Raw genomic sequence first — 25,571 nt, 5'->3', positions numbered from 1 at the left:
GAGGACTTGCTCTATAGATTAAGATTATTTTAAGGATACTATAATTAAAACAATTGGATATTGTTTCATGGTTAGACTTACAGACCAATAGAATAGAGAGCCCAGAAATAAGCACACACAAATGTGTGTTTTTGCCATTTATGACAAAATGGCACTTAAGAACAGTGGGGAAAAAGTTCTCACAACCATCATTTTTTTTCTAATTATTTTTCTAATATGCAAATCCATGTACACCTGCAAAAACATAAACCTTGCAGTCAACGTAAAACTTTAAAATCCACCCTAATATTTTGTACTGGAAAGATTTTAGATATTTTAATGAATGTTTGTAATAGTCTAATAAACATTTATCCATGTAAGTACCAATATGTATTTTGAACCACACACACACACACACACACACACACACACACACACAATGTTATGGCATTTAGGCAAACAGGCTCTGAACAGAGTTTTCTGTCATGGTGCATTAGTATTTCATACATCTGCTTTTCCTGCAGCTCTGTGTCTGTACTGGGTTTGGGCATCACACAAAATATCTTACAGGATCAGATGGTGTACCTCAGTCTTACAGCGTTCTCTTTTGGAAGACCTCAGGACTGTTAACATCACAAAGGATCACACTGTAACATAGAAAGTAGACAGTATTCTGCATATCTGAAATTTACTTATTATTAAAACTCACTTTATTTGCTAGAAGCTTATTTATGAAACTGGAATCTGTAAATTTCCCTTTATCCAAACCTACCAGTATTCAATGTTACCACCATTCAAGCATTGTATTAAAAAAAAAAAAAGATTTTGTATATGTAGGAAAAATACCATTTCATCTTTTTTTTATGGAATTTTTTCTTTCTGCACCATGTGCTACAAAATGGAGCATGTTGAGTGTCATGAGGCATTGCACTACCCATCTCCAAAAAGAATCCTCAAATGACATTGCAGACAAACAGTCCTATGGAAGTAAACTGCACAGCTTTGACAAAGGATGTGCTATAGCCCTTCTGTGCAAACAACAGTCAAGTGCTGAGGAGAAACTTATTACTACTGAAGAATATTGCTTCTAACTCCTCCAACTTAAGAATGTTCTTCGTTAGATACTCATAAATGAAAGTTAAGGGTATCAGGCAGGGGAAATAGGAACTGAAGTCGCTGCTTGCCCTTTACTAATTTGATAGGAAAGCATGAAAACCTATGATTAAAAAAATGTATACTTGCTTCAATTCATCTCTTCTCTCAGTATGTATTTAGAAAAACCTAAGTAATTTTTAAATTATTTTTAACAATTGCAGTTTCAGAAGTAAGATTTTCTCGTTACACAGTGCCACAGGAATTCTGAATAGTTGATCAGCCTTTAAAATGAGAGCAAGTATCTTTTTTCATTGCTTAATTTTATTACTTGTCATTTTTAGCTTAGTCATTCACCTGTTTGTGTCCATTTGGAGTATTTCCACTTTTCACTACTATAGACAATGCTTGAGGAACTTGTAAATAACAAAATTATTATCCTCTTATGCCGAAAGAAATGCTCATGAAAGGAAATATAGAGAAGCAAAAAAGATAATGCATAAAAATATCTAAAATCCCACCTGCTTAGAAATAGCTATTTAATGCTTTGGGGCTTGAATGTTTATGAATGTGTATTTGTATATCTATATCATTTGGATTACACAAGTAATTACATACATTTGTAAATATTGGTTGGTACTATACACAGTTTTTTGAAATTTAAAAAACTTTTTATTTATAAATTATTTCAAACTTACTGAAAACTGTAAAAATAGTTCAAAACGCACACACATACATTATAAACATATAACTATAAATGCATAAAAATCTGGATAAAGAATATATAAATATATATGTGTGTCTATATATCCTTTAGATTTTTACCTATTGTTAGCATTTTGCTCCATTTATTATTTTTTCTTTACAGTATATCTATATATCTATAAATCTTTTTATTATATCTGCAATTTCAGTCATAGTTGAAAAGAAGTCAAGTTATAGAGAAATTCACCCATACTGCCTTCTAGGACTTAGCTTATTGTCTCCATTTGGACCACTGCTTCATTTGGAGTTTATTCTTGTGTATGTTGTATGGAATTCATTTTATTTTTTTCAAATTTATTTTTTCCCAATTGTCCCAGCACAATTTAGCTAAATCAACATTTGTCCAGTGGTTTGCAATACCACTTTTATCAAATACTAAATTTCTGTATGTATTTGGGTCTATTTCTAGACTTTATATTCCACTCTATTGGTTTGCCTGTTCATTTGCCAGTACCTCACTCTTTGCATTATAGAGACTTTGTAGTAGTTTTAATTTCTGGTAATGCTAGTCCCCACTCATAGCTCTTTCTTTTCAGTATTTTCTTAGCTATTTCTTGCATGTTTATATTTCCATAAGAACTTTTTAGCAACTTGCTTAACTCCATAAAAAAGCTTGTATTTTTGAGGGGGCTGCATTAAATTTATAAATCAAAAGAGGTAGAACTACCATCTCAATAACGTTGAAATATCAGCCAAGAATAAGGAATGTCTTTCCATTTGTTTAAGTCAACTTTGTGTCTTTCAGGAGTGTTTTATAGTTTTCCTCATATACGTTTTGAACATTTCTTTGTATGTTTCTTCATTATATTTCATCTTTTTGTTGCTACTGTAAATGAGGTTTTCCTTCCATTTTATCTTCTAATTGGTTATTTTTGTTTATAAAAACTATTGATTTTTGCATGTTAATCTTATATCCTGCTACTTTAATGAATAATTTTATTTTTTGAGTTTATCATTGATTACCTGGGATTTTCCAGGTATACTATCAGATCATCTGAAAATAGAAGTTTTTTCTCTTACTTTTACAAGTCTAATGTGTCTTAACTGTTTTCTATTAGTTTTCTATTACTGTTTTCTTAACTGTCCGATAGTATTGGCTAATACTTTCAGAACAATATAATAGTGGTCAAGATAGTGGGCATTCTTGCCTAGCTAGTTCTTGACCTTACTGAGAATGCCTTTAGTGTTTTTCCATTAGGTAAAAGGCTAGCTTTTACAATTTTACAAACACACACACACGTGGGCATGCACACACATACACACATAAAATGTTATATATACCATATTATCATGTATAAACATAGATATATTTATGTTATTCATCCACCTGCTTTTTTTTTTTTTTTTTTTGCGGTACGCGGGCCTCTCACTGTTGTGGCCTCTCCCATTGCGGAGCACAGGCTCCGGACGTGCAGGCTCAGCGGCCATGGCTCACGGGCCTAGCCGCTCCGCGGCATGTGGGATCTTCCCGGACCGGGGCACGAACCCGTGTCCCCTGCATCGGCAGGCGGACTCTCAACCACTGCACCACCAGGGAAGCCCCACCTGTTGTTTTTTGTTCCTTGTTTTCCGAGAGATGTTTTAAGGATGGGTATTGTTTTGTCCAGTTTTTTTCAGTATCTATGGAGAAAATAATATGACCTATCTCTGTAGACTCATAATATAGTGAATACTATTAAGAGAGATTTCCTAGATATTAACCTGTTTCTACGGGAGTGAATTAATAGATTTCATAATATTGAGTTATTCTTGCATCTCTGATATAAACTCCATGTGGGCATGGGTATCATTTTCTTCATGTGGGGTTTGAGTCTATCACTACTAGTATAGTATATTAGGATATTTGCATAAGCATTCGTATTTATTTTGGTTAACTTTATCAAGTTTAGGTATCAATGTTATATTTGTTTTGTAAAAATAATTTAGAAGTTCTGATTTTCTATGCTCTAAAACAATCTATGTAACTTTGAAACCATCTGGTCTCCAAAAGTTTGGTAAAATTCTCCAGTGAAACAATTTGCCTGGTTTTGGTTTTTGGCTGTTGGTTTGTTTTTTGTGAACAGTTTCTCTATTTCTTTTATTAAAATTGTTCTGTTTAAATTTTGTTTCTACTGAGGTTGATTCTAATAACCATATTTTCCTTAAAAATTATATCATTTAGGTTTTCAAATTTATCTGCATAGAATTTTTTATTTTCTCTGCATTAGTCACTCCTTGTCATTTCTCATTTTTTACATTTGTGTTTTCTTCCTTTATTTACCTTAAATTAGCCAGTGGTTTGTTAATTTTTCAAGAAACCAGAATTTTATTTTTTTAATTTGCTGTTTTTCTATTCACCTAATTCTGTTTTTATCATTTCTTCCCTTGTGCTCCCTTTTGGTTTATTTTGCTGTTTTTTTTCCTAGTTATTTGATTTAGGAATTTAATTCATTTATGTTCATTCTTTCATTTTTATTGATATAGGTGTTAAGGCTACAAATTTTCATCTATACTGCTTTACATGGATTCTGATATATAGTGTTTTCATTATCTTTCAGGAATTCTTTGTTTGTAGTACCCCTTTCATCATAGAATTACATAATAGGTTTTAAAATTTCCAGGTAGAAGAGTTTTTTTATTTTCTAGTTTTTTTTTACTTTAAAATATTTTGAAATAAATTTAACAAGGTACAAAACCTACATCTAGTTTTGTTTTTAATTTCACTTAGGACTGGTATCAGGGTGTTATTTTTAATATTTCCACTTTATAGAAACTGTTTTGTGTCCTAAATGTCCTTTTTTTTCCGAAGGTTCCATGTATATATTTTTTTCTCCAAGATTTACCTCACTGAATGTATAGGAATTACAACGAACTAGAGTGACAATAATTTAAGTGAAACACACACATAAACTGTGAACCAAAAAAGGCAGACACACTATCATTATTAGGTAGATAAACCTCCATTCTCCCAGTTAGGATCTTTGTTGCGAATCTGATAGCAAATGTGGTTGCCGAGCCTTTGGGGCCCTCCTAAACACTGGAACACAAGTCATTGTGATGCCGGGTAGTACCCGTGGGTGGCGGGAAATTATTTTGAATGGACTCAGAAATAACTCTCAAATTGGAAAATGGATTGATAAAACCTTGTAGGTGGGTTCTTTTGAGCTGATACACATCCAGTGATTGTAACTGATCCTGCTGAATGTACTGTGGCAATGGATACTTTAAGCTCCCAGTGGAACACACACTTTAGACAAGCAGTAGGGTTTTTAAAGAGGCAATTCCATAGGACACCTCCTGTTTGGATAGAATGTTTAAATATGAGGTTGGGGTGGTGGGAAGAAGAAACTCAGACAGGCTGATACATAACATACAATTAGTCCCTTTTCACTCTTCTTTTACCCTTCTCATGCCTACTTCTGGGAAACAAGCTACTGGTATTTGCAAGTGGCAAAAAAGAGTGGGGTTGACGGGTGGAAGACTTTAATTTGGTGCTTCTCCCACTGCCCAATTATGCTTGCTGGATATGGAAGATTATGGGTAACAGTGATACTGATCATGGATACGAGGTGACAACTACACTGGAAGTCTTGGTATGGTCCACAAGTCAGGAAGTGACAGAGATGTTCTAGAATAGTACAGTGTGTAAAAGGAAGAAACTGCTGAGCCCCTGAGGATGAATCTGTCCAGATGGTGTTGATTAGATATGGTGAGGATTGGGAAAAGGGTGAAGAGTTTGCTTCAGGGGCTCATCACACCATTCACATCGCTGTGGAAAGAGAACAGCAACTCTCGTAAAGAAGGAACACTTCAGATCCTGGGAGATCAGGGGTGGGGAAGGGACCACTAAACTCTCTTGCATTGTGCATCTCTGGAAGAATGCACAGAAAGAGGACGAAGATGGGAAGATGCATTTATTCTTGTACCTATAGAATTTTGAACCATGTATTTTATGTATTCTTAAAAACTATTAAAAATTTAAAGATTAAAAGAAGTGTACCTAAATCTGGAACTAAAATCTAGAAATTAACATTCCCAGCTGTAAAGCTAGGGTGCTGTATAGTAAGAACCTAAAATATAAAAAAAATAAAAATACAAGTTAGATTTTCTTTTAACAGTAATATACAAATTAATTTCTAGTATGAAAATGTTTCTAGGAATGTATATATACAAGAATAGTGTAAGCTGTTAAATTAACTTTATTTTTATTTAATATAACTGATGATGTTAACAGACAAATATATTTTAATGTAACAAAAATTATAATTGCTAAGTTTACCATCTATATTTTAAAGGATTTCACAATTATTTTAATATAGACAAAGGCTTAATATTTTAATTTTACCCATTTTTGAAATGTAAAATACATGATTATAATAATACCCATACTACATATCTTACAGTTTTAAAGTTTTAGCTAAAACATATAAGTCTCTGCAGGTAAAAGCATAAGTTCTCTTATACCTATGACAAATAAAATGTATTACTAATAAAGTGCCACTGGATTAGACAATGCCATTTCAACTATTTTCTTTTTGGAGAGGAGGACAAAAACAGTATAGAGCTAGTAATTTGCACTATACTTTGTAACAAGCACAAGAGTGCTTATTCATAGTAGATATTAACCACAATAAAGAATTCCTTTCAAGAATGGTCACAACTATGACTTATGACAAGCTGTATAGTCATCACTGAATAAAGTTTATATCCAGAGCTTTAAAAATGTGCAATCTTGAACTAAGATAAACTTAAGTCTACCAATATCAAGACACAGTTTTAGGGACTTTATATAAATAAAGCAATCTCTCTCAATTGTAAAATAGGTTTCGACCTGTTCTAAGGAGACAGAGATAGTGGTGGATGGTAAAGTTTGGCAAGTATGTTTTTAGAAGGTGAAAGCCTGATATGCATTGCTATAAGATGCATCTTTCATGAAAGGAAAACACGCTAATTAGATGTATACAGCACTTTTCAGGCACTTGACCTCACTTGGTAGTTACCTTGATGTTCAGATGGTTATTTAATGAAAAAACATTATATAGAACTTCAAGTCATGTTCCCACAGAACATCTGTGTTCCGTAAGCTAAATCCAAATGTTCCCTGCTAAAATCAAATAATGCCATATACCCAATTCAGAGAAAAAAATTTAATAAAGTTAATAGATTGAATTTTCTCAATTTTAAGATTTTCCACAATAAATTTTTCTTAAGCTTTTGTTGCCTGTTACTTGTCTGAATGGTAGGGAAAAAAAAAGGCTTGAAAACTATAAAGTACTCTGCTTAGATGATATCAGAAAATTTTAAACTGTTGACCAGTTCAATATAATATACTGTTTATGGAAATATGCTTATAGTTCACACATTTTCTGCTTAAGAGCCATATTTTCTCATAATAAATTTGTTCCTAGTTCGTATTACAGAATTCAATATGTAAACATTTTAGTGTACCCAAAAAAGTACTATGAATTTTTGTTCTGTTGTCCCTAAATATGTTTGAGAATCACATCAAAGTTTGGCTCTAAAACTATCTCTGGGTTCTGGGCCAAAGGAATGCTTTCAGATATATCATTAAGGATAAGGGTCTAAGATAAGACTACCAAATTATTTTCTAAAATGAAAAAAAATATGGCAAGATTCCAGTATAGATGTTACTAATGTTCTCATTTTTTTCTTGAATATTTAGTATATGGTTTAAGTATGTTGATATTATGGATTTTTGTTTGTATGTATCACTCTATTATAATTTGGGAAAAATTTGTAATATACTTTCAGGCAGTTAGCTTTGAAATAATGAAACTTCAGCACTTAGCACAAAGAGCCCTGAGAACAATGCATTCAAATTACAGTTCAACTAGAAATAATCTAATTGAGAAACTTTAAAGTACAAAAACAAATTCTGGAAAAGCTGTAAATTAAAAAAAAAAAACAGTTACCAACATTTGAGGCACTACCAGACTACAGTACTTTTAAGAGTTGGAATGACGTTGTAAAAAGAACAAACATACAAAGCTATGTGTGCACATGCACACTAATTGTGCTATAATGAAAAGTTGTGTCCCCAAATTTTATAGCCTAAACATTTTATTGCAGCATCTCCTATTAAAGATTTCATGCTCTGGCTGCAGGAGAGTTCTGATAATTGTTATAAAGCATTGGTACAGAATTTTGTACCATAAATGGAAACGTATTCAAGAGCTTGGTTAGCAATAATTTCAAGTGACTGACAGCCCTTGGAGGGGAGCATAAAAGAAACATCATAATTATGTTTATGATGCAAATGCTAAGTCAAAGTAGCAATAATTTGATCTATTTCAGAGGGTATACAACTTTGTAGCAAATAAGGTAAAACAAAGTCTTCACAGTAGAAATAAAATATGTTGTTCTAGAAAGAAACAAATATTCCACTTGTTACTATAATATTGTATATAAATTGGTGAAATGCCTACAGACAAAAAGGTGTCACTGTATAATCTATCAATGTGACAGTCTACATTCTATATATGGTAACTTTGACATTTAACACATTTGCTACAAAAAAGTACAACAAATACTAGGAATCAACTTTTAACATTTCTGATGTCAAAAAAGAATGAAGTCACTTCTGTTCTGTTAAAAAATATGTTTCCTGCTTCCTTTTAATACAATTTATAAAGCTTTTCTAAATGAAATATATTGTTCTAGAGAAACATGTACTGACTTATGTGAAAATAAACAGTCCCATATCTTTAAAATCTATACTTATAATTAATTATATGACAGAAGAGTATTTATACTCATTATAGTAATTAAAATGAAATATTTAAGCATAAATAGCTTTTGCCATTCAAGATATGAAGGTACAGATGCATTATTATAATTTATATACACTTACCTCACAATTGAAAATATGTTTATGTGAAGTTTGACAAATTATGAAGAACAAGGGCATGCCAATCCAGAATTAATACTAAACCAGAACATCAGTGTGGTTAACTGAGGTCATATGAATGACCAGCAAGTAACACAGACTGATAACTTTTTGGAGCTCCTGTGGGTAACAATGCCAACCAGTCCCAAGTAAGATACATATTACAGAGTACTAAAAAACTAGAGCAGTATGTAGTAGATACTTAAATGGAATACTGGAAAGAATTTAGTCTAGTTACTAACTGTGCTTTGGATGGGAAAAACTAAAATGTTACACTAAAAATGATTAACTACAACCTCAATATTTCTTGTGCTTTAGAATTCCTCTTGCATTTCCTTAAAGTATCTTGCTTCTTCTCCAAATGGGTTTGCTGAGGCCAATACAAGATTTAAAAGTGTGTGCAAACTAAGTAACTAAAACTTTGGGATCTTCTGTTCCTAATGCTATTTCCAGTCACTGAGTAGACCAGTTACAGCATCATACATATTTTCCTCTAGATGATAGGTACAAAGGCCTTTTAGAAGTCAAAGTATGATGGGAGAGGTCTCATAATGAGTCTTAGAGAATGAAGTTATTACTGAAATGGTGATTTTGTTCTAAGTTTCACTGCAATATAATGACTGGTATTGAGTCAAAGGTCCTCACAAACCCTGTGACAATGCCTAGAATTCTGGAAATATAGATATATGATCCAAAAGACTAAACAGAAATGTAGCAGAATCACCTAAAATACTTTTTAAAATAATTGTTTATAGAATTCTTTCCTAGATATATTTCACACCAGTAACTGAATTAAGTCACAAGACAATCAGATAAAATACATATACTTCTTAAGTTAAATAATAATCATCACATAAAGTGACTTTTCTTCTATGATTCACTTTCATGTTAGAAAAAATATACATAAATTTAACAAATGTTCCAAATCAATTTAAAGTAAGAATTTCCAGTTTTGTCTAACAAATATTTTGATGTCAAAAAAGTCTACTTAAAAATGGCTGAAAAGGAGTGACTACTACAAATACCAACATTTATTCAACATAATTGATAAAAAGTGCTATATAGTATCCTGTAAAGCAGGTCACTCCCTTTAATAAAGAGAGAAAATAAAGAGAGTTAAAGGCAAATACACAAATGGAAACTTCCTATTTTTATGTTGAATACAAAGGCCACAAATAAAAACCTATAGTTTTAACCAACCTCCTTTGCCACTGTCCTTTGTGTCTTCCTTACAATATGACTTGCTAACTATCACAAAACAGTTTAATGCCTCTGTCAACCACAAGAAAGTACTAAAATCCCCATAATATAGGTTATATTAAGTCTACCAGCAATTTGGCAAAGAACAGAATGACTGAGGTAATACAGGTGGGCTGCACATGGTTACTAAGATAACTGGCACTCTTTGATAACATGATTTTTGTTTAAGGATCTGTACTTGCCACATCCATGCTGAAACTGACAATTCCAATCCATAATCTACTTATTCTATGATATTAAGTTCGAAATTAATGCAGAGCAATTCAACTTAAATGTGGTGCTTCAATACCACTAGATGCTACATTGTTTGATTTAAAACCCTGGTTTATTTATCATTTAACTAAAATTTAGGAACGATTTGCTCAGACAAATCACATCTGCTGAAGCTATCTTGTCTGTTTCTTAGACTTACATACTGAAAACCAGAAGAAAGTTATAGGAAAGACACCTACAAAATTTAAAAAAAAGAATTATACATCTTGATCATTTTTTTAAATTACGAATTGCCCGCAAAACTAACTCAGCACAATTTCAAAACAATTAAAAAAGAAATGAGGTTGCTTATGAACGCCATAGCTTTGGTGACAACTTAGAACCAAACTTTAGATCTGCAGTTGATCCAGACCTAAACATTTTGCTCATGCCTGATGTTCCCGTTTATTTGCAGGGCTTTATGGCTACAGCACATTCTTCACTCATTGCACACATGACAGACACCTAGAAGGAAAAAAATGCAGGCAAAAATGTATTCAAAAGGCAATACATATATAAGATATAGTTAATTCATCATACATTGGATATTTGTGGATATTTTATACATACTGATTTTGTAAAGAGGTATTCCAAGATCAAATAATCTACCTTTTTTTACAGTTTTCTAAAGCTAAATTTCTCAAATTGTGGTTTTTAAGAAAACTTTCAGGGAACAGGAGAATAAGAACTATAAATGTTTCAATACTTATTAGACGTTATACTTCTGAGAGTTACAACAAGATAAAGTAAGCCACCTTCACTCTTTAGTATTCCCATAACATCCTTTCTCATCCTTAAGAATAGTTCAGGCTGATCTTCAAAACAAATTTGGAATTGACAGTGTCTATGTAGTAAAAAATGAACTTTGATACTTTCTTTGGTAATGGCCATGGTAAAAGGTATCATGGGAAAACTGCCTAGTTCTAGAGATCATTTTCAACATTTCAGCAGTATTTAAAAGCTGTATTTCACATATAGTATTTTATGCTAACTAGTTTAGGTCAAAGTTTTTATAAAATGATTTAAAAAAACAATCTCTCCATAAGTCTTTACCTGTACATCTTCACCTGCATTATATTTTCCTTCTATTTCTTTGCCTAGTTCACCTTCTGGCAGCTTAAGATCCTCACGAACTTCACCAGTTTCTGTCAGCAGGGAAAGGTAACCATCCTGAATGCATATCAGCTATTGAAAGAAATTATATCATTTGCACTGATTAGATTACACCCACTCCTTTGTAATTTTTACATAAATTGCCAATTATATTAATTTTTATCAGTACACAGTAATACATTAATACATTTTGGTGCTTAAGAATGCTACACATACAAAAGCATAAAATAGGTACAGACAAAAAATATAAGTTCATTCCTTCCTGCACTCTCCCCTCCCGCAAATCTCTAGGTTATTAAACAGTTTAGGCTTTTTTATAGAGTATCCTGAAGTTACGTACACAATATATAGTTGCTTTAAAAAATAAATGAGATATTACAAGTATTTTTCAGCAAGTTGTTTTCACTTAATATATCTTAGAAATCTTTCCGTTTTGGAAAATATGGACCTACCTTAGTCTCTCTAATCACTTCACAACTGCAAAGTTATACTGTAACTGATTTAACCATTTTTTGTATTAGTGGGCATAAAAGTTATTTTCAGTTTTTCATGATTACAAACAATGTGTTTTATAATTTGATTATGAACAAACTGAAGTGGAAAATTTTTGGTCTCCAGCTCACTGCTAACAACACTAGATTTTTTAAAAAAGAAAAACATTAGCTTGCTGATGACATTAATGAAACAAAACCAGTCATCAACCTAACCTGCAAAAAAGCACAGTATTGATATCATTGAATTTCTTTCATTACAGGTATGAGGAAACAGCCAGGCCACATTAATTTATTCTAAAAGCATGTACACCATCAGTGTGCCTAGAATTTTAAGGTTTTTTTTTTAAAATTGGGGTATTATTGCTTTACAATGTTGTGTTAGTTTCTACTACACAACGAAGTGGAGTTCCCTGTGCTATACAGCAGGTTCTCAGTAGTTACCTATTTTATACATATTAGTTAGTGTATGTATGTCAATCCCAATCTCCCAATTCATCCCACCTGCCCTTTCCCCACTTGGTGTCCGTACATTTGTTCTCTACATCTGTGTCTCTATTTCTGTCTTGCAAACAGGTTCATCTGTACCATTTTTCTAGATTCCACGTATATGCGTTAATATATGATATTTAGTTTTCTCTTTCTGACTTATTTCACTCTGTATGACAGTCTCTAGGTCCACCCACATCTCTACAAATGACCCAATTTCATTCCTTTCTGTGGCTGAGTAATATTCCATTGTATATATGTACTACATCTTCTTCATCCATTCGTCTGTCAATGGGCCTTTAGGTTGCTTCCATGACCTGGCTATTGTAAATAGGGCTGCAATGAACATTGGGGTGCATGTGTCTTTTTGAGTTATAGTTTTCTCTGGGTATATGCCCAGTAGTGGGATTGCTGGGTCATATGGTAATTCTATTTTTAGTTTTATAAGGAACCTCCATATTGTTCTCCATAGTGGCTGTATCAATTTACACTCCCACCAACAGTGCAAGAGGGTTCCCCTTTCTCCACACCCTCTCTGGCATTTATTGTTTGTAGATTTTGTGATGATGGCCATTTTGACCAGTGTGAGGTGATACCTCACTGTAGTTTTGATTTGCTTTTCTCTAATAATTAGCGATGTTGAGCATCTTTTCATGTGCCTCTTGGCCATCTGTATGTCTTCTTTGGAGAAATGTCTATTTAGGTCTTCTGCCCATTTTTTGATTGCATTGTTTGTTTTTGTGATATTGAGCTGCATGAGCTGTTTGTATATTTTGGAGATTAATCCTTTGTCTGTTGATTCGTTTGCAATTATTTTCTCCCATTCTGGGAGTGGTCTTTTTTTTTTTTTTTTCTGGGAGTTGTTTTTTTGTCTTGTTTATGGTTTCCTTTGCTGTGCAGAAGCTTTTAAGTTTCATTAGGTCCCATTTGTCTAACAGGTTTTATAAAAGGCAATCACCCAGCATACCAGATGCTACCATTGACATACACAAAAAGAGTTAAAGACATGGTCCCTGGTCCCCTTTAGCCCCTATGACATAACACAGGCATACCACAGAGGTAGAGTTTCAAAGCTCTCCTCTATGGCACTACCAACTCTGGCAATGGCTTTCCACAGAAACCCCACCTACCACCGGAGATTTCAGTTTTTACACATGTCTACAATCTCAAAAACAAAAAACCATCCTACTGAGCCACCACAAACACTTTTAATTAATCTTTTGGTCACTCAAACATTTGTGAGGTAGTTGGCAGAAAAGCGGGAAGCAAGGAGGTTGAGTTGAGACAGAAGTGTAATTTTTAAACAATTAACCACAGGCTCATCTTTTTTTATTTCAGCTCTTTTAACAATTCCCTGAAGTAGAACTTGTCAATTTCAAGAGTTAAAGGTTCCCACTCCACTAGTGACTGAACCACATAAACCAAATAATAATACTGATATTTTGGTATTTATATGGTATTTTATTTTTTAAAGGGAATTAATAAAATAAGCCATGGGATGAAATATAAAGCATTTCAAATACAAAAAGATACAGACATATTATAAAACATCTAAAATATATATTTATAAATATTAAGTATTAAAATAAATTGCTATAAGAAATAAAATTTCAAAAATAAGCTAAGCTACAGAAAAGTAAAATTAAATAATAAAAATGAATTATTTGATCTTAAATAAATTTAAAATTTTTCAGATATTGAGAAAAGTTGCAAAAATAATGCAATAAAATCCTTTATCTTTTACCTAGATTTACTCTTTGTTAACATTTAACCACATGTGCTGTTTTTCCCTCTCTGTATACATGGAATATATAAAATGCATACCATACACATTCTTATTCTTATTTTTGCTGAACCATTTGAGAGTAAGTTTCAAACATCATGACTCTTCAGCAATAATACTTCAGTGTGTTTTTCCCAAGAACAAGGACATATTCTTACATAGCCACAGTTTATTTTTCAAAATCAGGAAATTCAATATTGCTAACATATTATTCAATATATAGTCCATATTCAAATTTGCCAATTGTCCCAATATTGTCTTCGATAACAATTTTTCCCTTTCAACTCCAGGATCATGCCTTGTATTTATTTGGCTGTCATGTCAGTTTAGTCTCTTAATTTGGAACAGTTCCTGACCCTTTGTGTTGCATGACATTGACATTTTTGACGAGTACAGGTTTACTGTATTATAGAATGTTGCTCAGTTTGAGTTTGTTTTCTAATGAGTCAGCTAGCGCATTTTTGGAAGGATTACTACATATATGATGTGTCCTCAGAGTATCACATCAAGAGACAAATTATGTCACTATGTCCTATTACTGGTGATATTAACTTTGATCACCTGGCTAAGGTAGTATCTGCAAGATTTTTCCTCTCTCAAGGTATCACTTCCCCTTTTGTAATTTTCAATCTTGGAAAAAAAAAGCTAACGGTGTCATTTTTTTGTTTCAAGCATATTTTTGTGCAACTTTTTCAGTCTTCCCTCAAAGCCCTCTCTGACGCTGTAGAGCTGGAAGGAGAGGATGGTAAGAAAACAGTTGTAAGTCAATTCTAAATATTTCCTTCTGATTCTTCACCTGTAAGCAATCTACTTATTTGATAACTTTGAGATGTTTATGAACAATTTTTTTTTTGGTAGAGAGAGTAATCATTTTGCTAATAGAAAGCAAGGAGACAGGAGAGGGCAGAGTCAGAAAACTTGTAATAGAGGATTCAGGCATGCAGTGGTGTAGCAAGCTGCTGAATGACATTTGAAATTATACCATACACCCAAAATAGTAGTACCAGAATGTGGTATCTGTCATTTCCTACTAAAAGAATCCAATGTATGGTGCTATTTCTCTCCATAGGGCTCCTGGGAAAATGGATAATTCCAGGTCCACAGTAGGAAGTATACAAGATCAGAAAGCATGGTGCTATTAAAGACCACTAGGTCCATATCAAAGGGATTCAGGAGCTAACCAGAATAAGGTCTGGAATAAAGAAAGAACAATTTGATAATCAATAATGATAATAACTACAATGGATTGAAACATAAATGTGTTTAAATGCTTGAGTTCATAGTGAAAAAAAAATTTCACTGGTCATCTTCAGTAGATACCAGGAAACCAACTAATTTTGAAAACTGGTACTTAAAGGGAAAGAATCAAGTATTTATATTGGCTTTCCTATTATACACTGTACCACAGGGTAAACAAAAAAGCTGAAGGAAACCTTCTCTTATAGAAGTGTTCTGGCTTTTAAAGAAAAAAAAAGTAACAGATGATTACTTTGTCTCCTTTAATAAATTAATGGATTAAGGCAATTATATATCTAATAACATCACAAAAAAAAAAACCCATCAGGGGCTTCCCTCATGGTGCAGTGGTTAAGAATCTGCCTGCCAGTGCAGGGGACATGGGTTTGAGCCCTGGTCCAGGAAGGTCTCACATGCTGCAGAGCAACTAAGCCCTTGTGCCACAACTACTGAGCCTGCGCTTTAGAGCCCACAAGCCACAACTACTGAGCCCACGTGCCACAACTACTGATGCCCGTGTGCCTAGAGCCTGTGCTCTGCAACAAGAGCAGCCACAACGAGAAGCCTGCGCACAGCAACGCAGAGTAGCCTCCGCTCACCACAACTAGAGAAAGCCCACACACAGCAACGAAGACTCAATGCAGCCAAAAATAAATTTAAAAAAATTAAAAAAAAAAAAAGACACCATCAGACTCATTTACTTGATGGTTGCACAGAATATCACCTACGGAGTAATTTTTGTTAAAGAAAAGAAGAAGAAAATAAAAATCTAAACTGGATCTGATCAAGTCTGTACATCTAATTATCAATTTTCAGGAAATACGTGGGACAAAGGAAATGCAATTAGCAAAATACAGACTGCGTGAAAGTCTACAGAACAACTTATCTAGTTTCTTCATCAAAAATGGAGGGGAAGAGAGAGAGAGAGAGGGAGAAAGAAGGGAGGAAAGAGAGGGAAGAGAGGCTCAAATGCATGTCTGAGAGAGGAGAACCTATAAAGTAGATTTAAGAGTTACCTCAACCAATTTCAATGCGTGGACTTTTATTTAGGTCCTGATTTAGAAAAACTGTAAAACAAAAACAATAACTATCACATCTGAAAAAGCAAAACGCAAACAAAAGAACAAAGACAATTAGGAAAATGTAGATATTGATTGGATATTTGAAGATATTAAGGAATTACTAATTTTGGGGGTGCCACAGTATGCTGTTTTTTACAGCCCATACCTTTTAAAAATGTGTAGCAAAATATTTACAGATGAAATGATAAATGATATAACATCTGGGATTAGCATCAAAATAACCAAGAGGTAGAGGGTACAGCAAATAAAAATAGATGGTGGGGTACAGATGAAACAAGATTGGTTATGTACTGATAATTGTGGAAGGTGGATGATGGGTACGTGAGGTTCATCAGATTTTGAAAATGTTCACAATAAAAAGTAAAAAAGAAAAATGCTATAGTATATCAGAATTCTAGAAAGAGCACTGTAACCACTAAATAGTGGGGGGTACAGGGAGCTGAGGAAGCAAAGCATGAACTGAAAGGAAGGATATTGGGAGAGTAAGTGACTGCAGATTCTATCCATGATGTGGTCTGGTAAGAAAGAACATGAAAAAGGAGAATTATGGGGGAACTTTTTTGCTTGTATTTGTATTATTGGTATACAACAGAAGAAGGCTGGAGAAGGAATAGCATCATTACAGGTGGCTTAGCCCTAATTTCTGAATTTAATTTTATTTCTCAATCTATTTCAAAACAGTCAGACTTTTAGGTGAGACCTCCTCCTTTCTCCTTCTTCCTTTTCCTCTTCCGGCAGCACTCTCAAACTACTTCTTTAGAGCTGCTGGTCCCTGGGGGGAACTGAATGTTTGATCATTGTTATCAGACAACACAAGGAAATAACACTATCATCAACTAGAGTGTTATCTGACACACCAAGCCATAAAGTTGGGTATGCACAGCAGCACTCCATCATTAAGTAGAAGCTGCATATGTGAGATCAACTTGAGCAGCTCCTGAAAGCACCAACAAGTTGTATGAGACTTGGAAGCACCTTCTTCTGCAACATCCACAATTTCTCCCTCAACTTGTACCGATGACTTTGTGGGGAGTTCCCTATTACCACCTGACTGAAAAACAAAATTCAGAATGGTTTCTAGATGGTTATGCGTAGTCTGATGAAACTATTCAGAGGTGGCCCTGAAAGACAGTGGGGATGAGAACTTCATGTACTGGACTTGAAAGAAGAGAGAACCAAAGGTTTGGATTTACACTGATTATGGGCAAGGGCTAAGAGTATGGATGGAAGGTCAACAAAACTGAAAGAAAAAGATGGGAAAATTGCTGACAATAAGGTCTGGGAAAGTGGTACGCGGAGGGTCCTCTCCAAATAGTTAGAGAATGTGTCCATATAAATGCTTACCAAGGGGACATGCTACCGAGGAGGCAGACAATTAGGTGACAAGATGATTCTACCTGTGAATGTCATTCAGCTTCTTTTTGTAGTCTTCCCAGTCCTTGTTCAATTGGCTCACGAACAATTGGCCACAGTGGCATGGGCTCAATGACACCGGTTTTCTCTCACCAAGGCTGATCTGACTACAGCCACTGCTGGTACCTCATAGCAGAGACCAATACAGAGTCCCTGATATGGCACCATTTCCCCAGGGGAAGAGCCAGCTGCCTGGTAACATTGTACTCCCTCCCTCATGGAAGAGGCAGCAGTTTGTGCTCACTGTAATAGATCCTTACTCCACATATAAACTTGCCTCTGCTGCCTGCAGTGCTTCTGCTAAAATCTCATGTGTGGATTTGTAAACTGTCACATTACTGTCAGTACCTCACATAGTATCATTTCTGGCTAAAAAATTCATTTAACAGGCAGAATAAAAAGACAACAGGACAATGCTCAGAGAATTCACTGGTGGTCCATGTCCTCCATCATTCTAAGACAGTTTGCCTGTGTGCATTTGCCTATTGAAGACTCATCTTTGCCTCCTGCTGAATGACACACTCTGGGCCTGGGTGCTATTTTACAGGTTAAATATATTCCAATATATGGTACTATTTCTCCCATAGGTAGAATATACAGGTCTAGGAACCAAAGGTAGGAGACTCTTCTCACTATTACCCTCAATGATACTGTAGCAAAATATCTGTTTCTTGTCCCTGCAGTACTGGGATCTGCTGGTTTAGAGGTTTTCTACTCCAAAGAAAGACTGCTTTTACCAGGGAACACAAAGATTCCACAGAACAGGTATAAATTATAAAAAGACTTTAGGCACAAGGAATTCATAGCATCATTATTTTCTTTGTTGTTCTATTTTAGTTGCAACAACAAAATTCAACTCCATATCCAAAAGACATACCACTTATTTGAAGAATATACTAGGATTTAATATTCACAGTTTTGGCAATTCATCAATAATCCAAAGATGCACAATATACACTTCAACATGTCCTGTAGTGATTAGTTTTCCTTCTGAAAAGTGGTCTTTAAATGACAGGTTAAACTTTAGTAAATGCAGAAAAGGCATTCAACTTGTGGTGTAGTGCACAGGAACACAGAACTTTCTAAAGAAATATGACTCAAGTGTGTACCAGAGTTTGAACAAGTGTTTCTATATTTAAGAGTCTTGGGATTCCCAAAGGTGTCTGGGTGTATTTGTATTTTACACCATCAGTGAGCCCCAGATAACCATAACTACTTTTGGGAGAAGTGATGGAAATTAGCAATTCCAATCCAAGCTACATCTTGGAATGGAATTCAGGAGACAATTTTCCTTTCATTCTGAACTTATGTTAAAATATGTAAAATTAAAATTGTAAATATTGATACATTTCTTTTCCTAAACAAAGACTTACTTTTTAATTATTATAATGAACAGATATATATATTTCACTTTAGCTGTCAAACTGGCACTTGAAATACTGAATTCAGCAAATACAAAGGACTACATGTAGCTAAATAATAAGTAGAAATTTAATCAAGGCACTTGGAAAGGTGAGTGAAGACCACCATAGGACAATAAATATAACTGGAAAGGCTCATGGCTAAAAAAAGGCTAATTTTTTTTAATGAACAGAAATAAGTATTCTATGGTGACTTGATAATGAAGGGATGTGATCACTGAGTGCTCACTCTGCAAGGCACTATTCTAAGAATTAACTAATTAAACCTCACAGTGATTCCATGAGGAGTTTATTATTCTTATCCTTATTTTATAAAGAAAGGCAGGTGAGAGATTAAATAACTTGCCAACCAAGGTCATGCAGTTAGTAAGTGCCAAAGCAAGGATCTGGACCCAGACTGTTAGGCTTGAGTCATTCTCTGATCCGCTCTGGAACACAGACTACATACCAAAGGCTGGGACTACGGCGAGGCAAGTGAGGCACTTGTCTTGGGTGCAAAATTTAAGGTGGCACGCGCACACACACACACACCCCCCTCAGTGATCAGGTTAATGTAATATTTTTAAAAATTAGAATTAATGCATAAATTCTATAATGAACAAAATATCAGACAGGATCAGGCCCCTGTGTGGCTTGGCATTGTTTCTGGTACTGTCTTTATTTAAAATTTTATGCTTGAGGCAAGGGCCTCACTCATCTTATACCCCTCATCCTAGTCCAGGTCCTGCTTTATCTCAAAATAAAACCCAAACCAAAATTTTCCTTTATGTTAAATCTTGAGCTCCAATCAATGACTGGCTAATTTGATCACTGTAGTAGTCATCTGAACTACTTATACCATCTTTCTGAAACACTCAAGGGTAAAAGCTTTGTATATTGAATGAATATTAATGAATATTGAATATTCAAAGCATTCACACGTTAAGGATGAAAACAGAAATCTATTTTTGGCAAAAGAAAATTCTATGCTTAGCTTTAGTTGGCTGTACTATCTTTACCTCATTGAGTAATCATGTATTCATTTAACAAATGTTTATTGAGCATCCACTATATGCCATGTCTAAATTAGGTGCTCCAAGAATAATGGAATGATTAAGTGAAGTTTTTATACAGAAAAAGGGGAAGCAGAAAAAAAAAACTACTTTGAGGGAATTATGGAGTACATTTTCTCATTAATCTTCATATTATCCCTCCTTTGTAGATGAGAAGACTGAGGCTCAGAGAGGTTGCGTAATTTGTCCAACATCACCCAGCTTGAAAGTGGCAGAACTAGATCAAAACTCAGATCTGCCTGACTTAAAAAAAATCTTGCTATTATTATACTAAGACAATTCAAATTTCTATGAAGACTTCAAAGCAACCTAGAAAACATTTGTAAGTGGGAAAATGAAAACATAAAACTGCTTACTAGATTAAAACTGTGCAAAAATATGTTTACATATGGACAAAAAGTAAAAGGAAATCATTGGATAATTGCAGTTAATGGTGACATTCTTTAAAAATTATACAACACAATATGAGGTATAGAAAGGAACAAGTTTAAATTGGGTAAAACGAATTCGAGTGTCACACTTGTATTTTTCACTATGTAAAATGAAAAGAGTTCTATATATAATATGCTTGATAAAGAAATTGCAGACTTTCAAGAAAGACTTTAGTTATGATTAATCTGAGCTCCCACATTCTATGAGGTCAGTGGTTTGGTTACCATCAATACTCCAAACAAGAAAACGCTATCATTAAACATGACTTATCCAAATGCATAATTGGAACTAAAACTTGCAGTTTATATCTATAATTTAACAAAAGGTCACAGCATGGTCACTGAATACAAATAAAACAATTACGAAGTTTTTGTATCTTCTTCACCATATTCAGTGACCATACACTTTATCCTTTGTATTTATGGCTTTCAACTTATTTCCCTATTTAAGAATACCAAATTCTGACACACATTCACTAATACACACAAATTTGGTTGGTGGAACATGAATTCCAACAATTTCTTGAGTCTTAGGTCTGGTAAGGGAAAAGAAATACCTGGAAAGTATTTACAACAAAGAGAAATAATTTACAACATGGAAAATAGTAATTTTACTAAACATTGGACTCACAATATGGAGTCACTTGATTTGAGAAATAATAAGTGTTCAAATTTTTTAAAATGCAAGAATGTTAAAAAGTGGCAAACTAGCAGTCATCCTAGATAAGGTACCAAGTGTTAAATAGCACTATCTATTTCTCCAATTTCTAAAATAAGTGGTACTTAACAATTGGTTAGAAAAACCTACAAAACTACTTGTGGGTTTTATTAAATTACAATGGACAGTAGAAAGTATTTGCACCTTCAGGAAACAAGCAGCATTCTAAAGGAAATTAGTACTTACTTGATAATCATTTCTCTTAATATTTGGAACATCCATGTTGTGAGTAGAAGGGCAAATATCTTCATATTTTTTGCCCGTGAAAATATCAATTCCAACAAGGTGAACCTAACAGAGACGGGAGAACAGGAAACTGTTTAATCTTTGCCAAGATATCACTCATTACATACACAGACGCATAATACTAAAGCTGATTATGACAGATTCTTTCTCCTTCCAAGGTCATCTAATTTTACTTTCTTAAAAAAAAATGTAGTGGTCATACAACTGAGAAGCAGTGAACAACTAAACAGTATCATGACATATCAAGACCCAATATCATATAGTCTAGTAATTCAATCATAAGAGTGATTAAGAACAATGAATTTAGGTTCGTTAGAATGTTAGAACAGGTTTTCTCATTTGTAAACTGAATAGATTGTCTAAGTCACTAGGATTCAGGAAAGTTTCAGTTCCCAGTTAATGAAACATTATAAGGGCCCAAGAAGGAAATGTTACCTTTCAGTATTCAAATAGCTGATCACCCAGTAATTGTGGGAAGAAAAAAAAAAGTGTCATTATACACTCTTATAACTACAGAAACCTCATGTTCTGTAATGGAATACAAATGATCAAAATCCCAACACCAAGAAAGACCTGGAAGGGCATTTACCTTCGCATGACCGTGCTTTCCAGTTTTGGAAGTTGACATCTCCACTATTTTGCATGGTCGTCCTTTGAGCACCACGAAGCCGTTTTTGCGCAGGGCCGAACACTGCATAGGGTAAGTGCTGGAAGCCCCAGCATCTCCAGTAGTGAAATCAATTTCGTCCGCCATGGTGGGCTGGGGAGATGGTTGCTTTTCTGAGGGTACTATGCAAAAAGTTTGTTTGCTTTTTAACAACTGGCATGCAGGCAGGGAAACGCCTCATTTCGGAGAGGTTACGAGCCACGCATCATGGATCTATTATTTTTGCATTTATAGAACACCCACCCAGAATAGTGGGGACTTTCTAACTCCGGCCTTACAAACTTTTCCATCCTTCGGTGGGGAGGTGGGAGGGAAGTCGCAGAAGAGCTCGTTGAAGGGGGGGGGAATACCCGCCCAGGGCGCTCACCCGCGCTGGGGGCAGCAAATCCCGGCCCCACCGTCCCACTGCAGGAGGAGCCGGTGACTTTCCCGCACCGCGCCGCGCCTCCCGGCCCTCCGCCGCCGCCCGGATCCTCACTGCGGGGGGCCCAGCCCAGGCCTCATGTCCCCACGAAGGATGGAGATAACAGGACCTGGCCAGCAGCACCTGGCCCTCGGGCAGCGGGAGAGCACTTCTCCCCCCAGCCCGCAGCGCCGTCACTTCGACCTCTCAGACGCCCCCTGTCCTGCCGGCATCCCCGGCCCGGCCCGGCGCCTCACGGGCCTGAGCCTTGGCGGGTCCCGCGCTCGCCTCGGTCCCCCTTCCATCCTTCCTCCTCTCCACGGTCGGGGCTCGGCTCCGGCCGCCTTCCCCGGCCCTGCCTCGCTCCGGTCGCAGCCCCACCACCTTTTCCCAGAGTCTTCACCTTTCAGCAGGGAAAGAGCGCCTTTCGCCTGCGTAACCGCGCCAGTCTCCCACAGCTGCGGCGGCGGCAGCGGTGGCGACCTCGGCAGTTCCAAGACACGGGGCGGGGCCGCCACACTTCCCACACCCCGGCCTCCCCGCCCTTTCCCGCCCCCACATCAGCCCTACTTCCGGGATAGGTCCCGGCGCGTCATAGGCACCGCCCTCTCGCGCTACCATTGGCTACAAGGTTCCCGAGGCCCCTCCCAGTCACGTGAAGAGCGCCCTGGCAACCCCACGTGCTGCGGATTAGTGCACTTCCGGCGTGAAGAGCACTTTCTGGAGTTCGGTTGCTGAGGGTAAACTAGCCGGCAAGGAAACTTGCTCCCTCAAACTTTTAGGTTCGTTACGTTCGGGTCCCAGTCGAAGTTAATGGGAACCAAGCCACGCACTCGGTGGCCCTTGACGTCAGGTGCGTGGCGGTTGTCATGTGACGGCTGCCAGAACTCGCGACGCATGGGCCTTCAACGGTTGTGCCTCGTGACTGTGGAGGGAACTTTGTGTTCCAACTTCTGGCCCAACTTGCAGCCATACTTGGCATTGAAAACCATGCTTGTTCCTCGAGGAAGAGCGTGAGTGCAGTATTTTATTACGTGGCTCCTGCTGTGGGTTTTGCGGGGGACCCTAGCCACCCATGATGAGATTCCAGCAGCCACTGCCGCTGCCGCTCCGCCAGGATCCACCGCGCTCCCAGGGGTGGGAACTCCTGAGACGTCCACGACCTAAAAAGCAGCGGTGAAATGACCTAACTCACTCTTCACATCAGAGGCTGTTATGGAGTTTTGGAGGCGAATGGGTGTCTGACTCCTACTGCATTGTCCAGACGAAAGATGTTCTGCCAGACGCAGCTCTTCCTTCCTCCTGGCATTGGCATTCCTTTGAGTTTGAGGTATGTCCGTACCTCATGAGACCAGTTGGGTTGTCTTGGAATCAATGTGGAGCCAATAGCGACTTGAATAGGATCAGGATCGAGATTCTTAGAAAGAGATGCGTTCTCCTTTTCTCAGTGGTTTCACAACCCACCACATTCTCCTACCTTGGAGAGGTGACCTTTACCCCAGTTTATGTGGCCCTGTGATTTTGTATTGCTGTCTCATGAAAAATCCCATTTCTCACTTTCCTATGTGGCTCTAAGTTTTTTCACAGGTATTTCACACATGTTGTCTAATCTAACCTTTACAATAAGTAAGTGAACTCTCTAAACTGAGCTCAGCCTTTACCTAATATGTGAAAGAGCCAGATTAGAACCCTGGTTCATGAGTCCACTCTGCTTTTCCTTACACCACCTAACCTTTCCCTATTATTATTAGGACAGTTACAAATATTTAAAGAGTATTTATGTAAGCAGGTAGTGCATTATTCCTTTAATTTTGACTGTTACTCCTTTTTTAACTTCAAATTTACTAAGTTATAACTTATACAAAGTGGAATTTACCCTTTTTAGTTCTATGAGTTTTGAAAACCATAGGCATAAGTAACTACCACTATAATCCTATAAACAAGATATAGGATATTTCCCTCATTTCAGAAGTTTCTTTGTGCCTCTTTGTGGTCAGTCCCCTCCCGCCACACCCAGCCCCTGGCAACCATTAGCAACTACTCTTTAGTCTACATTTTCAGTTGTGGAAAAAGGCAGAGAAAAGTTGAGTAATTTGCCCCAAATTACACAGCTAGCGAGTCAGAGAGCCAGGATTGAACTCTAAGGCAGTTTGGCTCCACAATCACTGCTACCACCGTATACTACCACTTGCTGCCTATATACCACCATATATTGCATTCACACAAGATTTGGATTTGGTCGAATGATCCAGCGTCATTCATTCAATATAGCTGATTCTAGTAAAGTTGCTGGAACATTGAATTAGCAAATACTGCACTATTGCTACTAGAGGAAGTACATAGTACGTTCCTGTGAGCATGACAACATTTTGGTCAGCTAATATATAATCTTGCTTTATGTGTGTTTCTGTTTGAAGACACTTTATTTAATATATATTGGTTCATTAACATTTAACTTGCAGCCAACAGCACTGTAATTCATACCGAAAGGAAGCTTATCTAACACATATTTGTTCTTTGTAAGGCACATCACAGCCTTCACGTGCTTAGAAACACTAGACAGCACTTCAGTACTATGCTTGGGGACCATTTTATATAGCCAAGTCATCAACAGAAGTCACAAAAATGTGAAAAGTGGCACTAATAGACTGTGAAAAGAGCACTTGTTTACAGTTTGATAGCTCAAACAAGAAGGCAGAGCATTGCCTTGTTTGACCTGGCTAGGAAAATGTGTATTGGATGACTCAAATCTTCTGCTATTCTGTGAATGTCCACAAATGACCACGAAAGCA

At 36.0% G+C, this 25,571-nt stretch overlaps 1 protein-coding gene across 1 annotated transcript; it reads right to left on the bottom strand.

Moving 5' to 3' along the window:
• Nucleotides 1-6,005: 6,005 nt before the first annotated feature.
• On the bottom strand, nucleotides 6,006-23,314 carry EIF5A2 (eukaryotic translation initiation factor 5A2). The gene is made up of 5 exons (XM_060011147.1): nucleotides 23,183-23,314; nucleotides 22,299-22,498; nucleotides 21,650-21,754; nucleotides 11,288-11,419; nucleotides 6,006-10,699 (listed from the first exon to the last, which is right to left on the bottom strand). The coding sequence occupies exons 2-5, from the start codon at nucleotides 22,461-22,463 to the stop codon at nucleotides 10,640-10,642; spliced, it is 462 nt and encodes a 153-aa protein (XP_059867130.1). The 5' UTR covers nucleotides 22,464-22,498; nucleotides 23,183-23,314; the 3' UTR covers nucleotides 6,006-10,639.
• Nucleotides 23,315-25,571: the final 2,257 nt, after the last annotated feature.

Source organism: Delphinus delphis, chromosome 4, assembly GCF_949987515.2.
Source record: "Delphinus delphis chromosome 4, mDelDel1.2, whole genome shotgun sequence".
In the NCBI taxonomy this organism is placed as follows: Eukaryota; Metazoa; Chordata; class Mammalia; order Artiodactyla; family Delphinidae; genus Delphinus; species Delphinus delphis.
This window is presented reverse-complemented; position numbering and strand designations above follow the sequence as displayed.